The following is a 5,115-nucleotide window of genomic DNA, read 5'->3' as shown; positions in this document are numbered from 1 at the left end:
TAATAACCACTAATGGTCCTCTGCTCCATGTTTATCTGATCCACTCTTGAAGCTGTGTTTGCTTGTACCCACCACCAGTTATTGTGGTAGTGAATTCCATGAGTTAATCACTCTTTGCTTGAAGAAGTACTTCCTTTTATCTGTTATAAGACTACTGTTCATTAATTTCAAAATAGGAGATGGTGAAATCCATAAGAAATGCATTACATGTTAAAAGTGACAGCGTTTCAACATTTCTCTCTCTCTGCAGGAGAAGGTCTGAATGGGGTCGGACAATCTCACTGCTACTGCCGATTTCATCTTGGTGGGACTCACCAATGACCGTAAGACACAGATTCTGCTGTTTGGGATAATCCTCATCCTCTACACATTTATCCTTGTGGGGAACCTGTGGGTCATCATGCTGGCACAGGTGGACTCCCACCTCCACACACCCATGTATTTCTTCCTCACTCACCTCTCGAGCCTGGATATTTGTTATGCCACTAGTACCATTCCCCAGATGCTGGCTCACCTTCTAATGGGTCGTGGAAGATTGTCCTTAATCCAGTGTGCATTACAGATGTACACAGCTCTGGCTCTGGGTTCTGCTGAAGCCCTTCTGCTGGGTGTCATGGCCTACGATCGTTATTTGGCCATCTGCCATCCTCTGACCTATGCCGCATCCATGGGAAGGTGGCACCAGGTACAACTGGCTTCAGCCTGTTGGGGAGGTGGCTTTTGTGTCTCAGTAGTATGTATCAGCTTAACCTTCAGCCACCCTTACTGCGATCCCTGCTGCATCAACCACTTTATCTGTGAGATACCGATGGTGCTGAAACTAGCATGCGACGACATCCACACCACAAAAGCCATCATTTTTCTGATTTCGGGGATGATCATCCTGGTTACCTTTTCAGTCATCATGATATCCTATGGGCTCATTTTGTTCTCGGTGTTCCAAATGCACTCAGCCAGTGGACTGCGCAAGGCCTTCTCGACATGTGGGTCCCATTTATCAGTAGTCATCCTGTTCTATGGCACAACCACCCTTAACTATATTCTACCCCCATCAGGAAGATCCCCTGATAGTGACAAACAAATTGCAGTGTTGTATGTTGTGGTCACTCCTCTCTTGAACCCCATCATTTACACTCTACGAAACAAAGATGTCTTTGCAGCAATGGCCAAGGTGCTGCGAAAGATTGGGCTTTGCCTCAAAACGTTGAAAGCTAGTATTGGCCCAAAGGGTCATCAGTTGGAATTATGAATACTGTGCATAAAGATCTTCAGTGCTGTGGGTTTTCAATGAAGATTCAGTACCTGTTCAGCCTAGATATTTTCTTAGTAGCCACTAGGAAAGGGGCATCAAACTAATTTGTTATGAGAATTGGATCTAACATAAATGAGACCTTGTCTGGCCACGCCACGTGTGTCATAAAATTTAATGCCAGGTAGCGGTGATATAAACTTTCTGAAGGACATAGAAACTTAAAATAAAACATGCTTAAAACATCAGCACTCTTGCAATATTTTGTTTATTTATCAGCTCTGATAACTGACACCTCTTACTCTAAATTATTGCATCAAAATCTGAATGCAATGTCTCTGCTGTAGCAATCTTGAGTATGCTGTTCAGGTGTTTTTCAGGCATTTGCCTGTAAGTTGCAAACCTACTTTTGACTTATTGACATTAATTACAGAAATCCCATGGTCAATACTCTGAGCTTAAGACCTAGGGGAAAATATGAAATGGCTGGACATTGCACACTTTTGTACATGTAAGAACATGTGAAGGCACCATGACACAGACCAAGGACTATGTGCTTGTGTACAAAACTATAGTCTTCTCCAGACAAATAACTACAACTCCTATGAGGCAGTGCAAGAGAGACAGCAATGTATAGTGAGAGGGGAATGAACAGCTTATGTCCCCGGTACCAACAGCCATTGTCTCGTAGTTCAAAATCTCCCTCCACTTCCAGAACTTCTTTATCCTCCTCTGACAGGGCGGAGGTGAATTTACTGTGCCAAGTGTCTGCGGGGGGGGGAGTTAGGCGGGCTTGGCTGTGAGTTGTCACCGCCCCATCCAGCTGTGAGGGTGTGAACACTGAGTCCAAAACCACCTCTCGTTGGCTGTCATGTTGGGGTAGGCGGGAAAGGGTGTCAGCCAAAGAGTTCGCAGAACCCGGGAAATGGTGCAAGGTTAATTGAAACTTGGAAAAGAAATCAGCCCACCGGAGCTGTTTAGCATTGAGGCATCGAGGTGTTTTAAGAATTTCTAAGTTCTTATGATCAATCCACACCTCGAACGGGACCCTCGCCCCTTCCAACCAATGCCTCCACGTGGATAGGGCGAGCTTTATTGCCCCTGCCTCCTTCCCCCATACTGACCAGTTACGTTCCGTGTCATTGAGCTTCCTTGACACATAAACTAATGGATGTAGCAATCCACCCCCCCTTCTTGTAAAATTGCCCCCCCATGGCAACATCAGATGCATCAGTTTGCACAACAATTTTTTTCGTCTCATCGGGGTGGGCAAGAACCAGTTCTGAGGTGAACAAGGCTTTGACGTGATCGAACGCCTCCTGACACTCGTTACTCCATGGCAGCGTGGCACTCAGTTTAGTAGCCTCTGGGCCCCTCCCCTTAGTTTTTAGCAGATCTGTGAGGGGTAAGCTGACCTGGGAGGGTAAAAATGTTCTCTAAAAATTCGCAAAACTGAGGAAGGATTGGAGCTGTCATCTGGTTCGGGGTACCCCCCACCCCAACATGTAACAAACTTTCCCTGGGTCCATCTCCAGGCCCCGGTCAGAGATTCCAACTCATCTCCAGGTGACGGAGATCAGTTCTCCTGGAGAAAATGGTTGCTTTGGTAGGTGTGGGGGTAAGGATGTGGAAAAAAGTTCGGCCCATTCGGATTCAGCCAAATCAGGCCGAATGTTATCCAGCCTGCCGATTGACCCCCGAATGCCACTTTTGGGAATGCAAGCCGATTGGTGTGGCATTCGGCCAGCCGAATCACATTCAGCTGAATTATACCCTATGGGGACTGTCCCCATAGGGTATAATAATCCTCCCCTTGAAGGAGGGGTTTCCTATCACTGAAGGGAAGGCAAATCACCTTCCCTTCAATGAAGGGAGCGTGGTGCCTCTGTGGTGTGACTCGAGTTTTAAAGTTTAACCCCCCTCAGTCACGCTGCAGAAGCGGCACACTCCCTTCATTCAGTGAAGGGAGCCTGCTGCCCCCCAAGCTAGCACCCCCACCTTCCCTGGCCCATCTGCTGAAGCGAGCCAGGGAAGGCCTGGAATGAGCCCCCCCACCTTCCCTGGCCTTTCCGCCAAGGCGGGAGACCCAGGGAAGGTCCGAGAGGGTGCGGGGGCAGGAGGCATGTAAATGCCTCTCCGTGCCTTCCTCGGCCTGCCCGCCAAAGCGGATAAGTCAGGGAAGGCCTGCCCGCCAAGGTGGGCAAGCCATGGGAGGCCCTGGAAGGAGCAGGGAGGCATTTAATTGCCTCTCTCTGCCTTCTCCTCACCCAGCAAAGGGATTTCCCAAATGGATGCCGAATATACGGCATCCATTCGGGGAATCCCTGTTTTGCCTGCCGAATCAGATTAGAGAATCAGATTAGAGATTAGAGAATAGGCATTATTTGGGGTTTTTTGGGGTTCGTGTGAACTGAATGCACAACCCTACTGGTGAGCTTTCTAACATTATACCCATTGAGCTCCCTCTTCTCCTCAATCCTCAATCTCCCCAAATTCTAACCCAGATCTCTCAACCGGGCATTGGCAACCTGATTTATGGGATGTTAGGTGATTTCTTTGTTCAAAATGTTTAAAGAACCTTTCCCCCTGTTCTATTGCATCAGAGGCCCCAGAAGACCAAAGAGGCTGAGACAACAAACACTTAATGACCAAGAACATTCCAAAGGGATTGAAGCAGTTGTCATAGGGAAGGTACACAGTCTTTATTTTCCTGAAGGACCAAAAAACCCTCAAAGCTGAAAATACACACCACCACACTGTCTGTTTCCTGATGCTTAGGAAGTTGGATCTGTGTGGCCACAGTGTGTTGGATCTGTTCTTAGAGGGCTTTAAACATTGGTTGGAGGAGAACTTCTTCAAGTAGCTTAGGAACGGGAATTTAGGGCATGCCTGTAAAGGGCTGCTGGCATCCCATTTTTCTGAAGAAAGGCTATCCTGCTTCAAGATAGGGATTCTGTTACCAGTTGAGGCAGAGCACGGGGCTAGACGAGCCATTTGCCTGACGACATAAAGAAGCTCGTCTTTCAGTCATAGAGGTCAGAACCTCCTCAGGAAAGATGGCCACCTGGAGTAATATCTGTCCTCTTTCTTATTGAGGCTGCGATCACATGCACTAAATAATCCACTTTCAATCCACTTTCAAAGCACTTACGAGTGGATTTTACTGTGTGAACGGGCAAAATCCAGTTGGAAAGCACATTGAAAGTGGATCTGGAGTGGATTGTTGAGTGTATGTGATCGCAGCTTGAGACTCTTGATCTGCATCGGTAGCAAATGAAGCAGCGTAGTTCCTACCAGTAATGCCTATGAGCCTGTATTTTGGATCCACGTGGAGTATCTTCAAATACGTCTTTCCATTTTGCAGCTGGAGAATTCTAAATGCTGTCTGCTCTCACACTGGAGGAAGAAACCACAAGGAGCTAAGGTACTGAGATCCTGCCATGGGCAGCATTTCCCAAAAATCTTTGTATGAAAGTGAAAATTACTGAGAATTACTAGTGATTTCAGCTCAGATACTTTATTTCCAGTTCAGAACAAGACAAAATATCCGGCTCGCAGGCCGGTTTATATGTGCAACAATCCCACACCCAAAACACACACCCCACACTCAAGGCTCCCTCTAAGTTTTGGAGTCCTGTGGGCAAAAATTCTACTTTGTGAGCTCCTGGCATTAAAGGGATGAGCGAGGGATTTGGCTGCTGCATGGATTAGTTTGCTCTGGAGCCCTCCTTCCTGAGCTAAGACAAAAATCTGTGAGCCGGAGGCTAAAAAACTGTGAGCTAGCTAAACACTAACTCAGTTTAGAGGGAACACTGCCCATACTAGTGATTGGCTATTTACAGTGGCTGAGAGTTCTATGGGCTCTC

At 47.2% G+C, this 5,115-nt stretch overlaps 1 protein-coding gene across 1 annotated transcript; it reads left to right on the top strand.

Annotated features, from left to right (window-relative positions):
- The first annotated feature begins 262 nt into the window (after window positions 1–262).
- On the top strand, window positions 263–1,249 carry LOC107111730 (olfactory receptor 5F1-like). The gene has a single exon (XM_015412744.1). It carries the CDS (start codon window positions 263–265, stop codon window positions 1,247–1,249), a length of 987 nt encoding a protein of 328 aa, XP_015268230.1.
- The last annotated feature ends 3,866 nt before the right edge of the window (window positions 1,250–5,115 follow it).

Source organism: Gekko japonicus, unplaced genomic scaffold (assembly GCF_001447785.1).
Source record: "Gekko japonicus isolate JY-2015 unplaced genomic scaffold, Gekko_japonicus_V1.1 scaffold669, whole genome shotgun sequence".
Taxonomy (NCBI): Eukaryota; Metazoa; Chordata; class Lepidosauria; order Squamata; family Gekkonidae; genus Gekko; species Gekko japonicus.
This window is presented reverse-complemented; position numbering and strand designations above follow the sequence as displayed.

Coding starts and splice junctions, on each gene's coding strand:
- LOC107111730 (XM_015412744.1), top strand. CDS start 263: ATGGGGTCGGACAATCTCACTGCTACTGCCGATTTCATCTTGGTGGGA.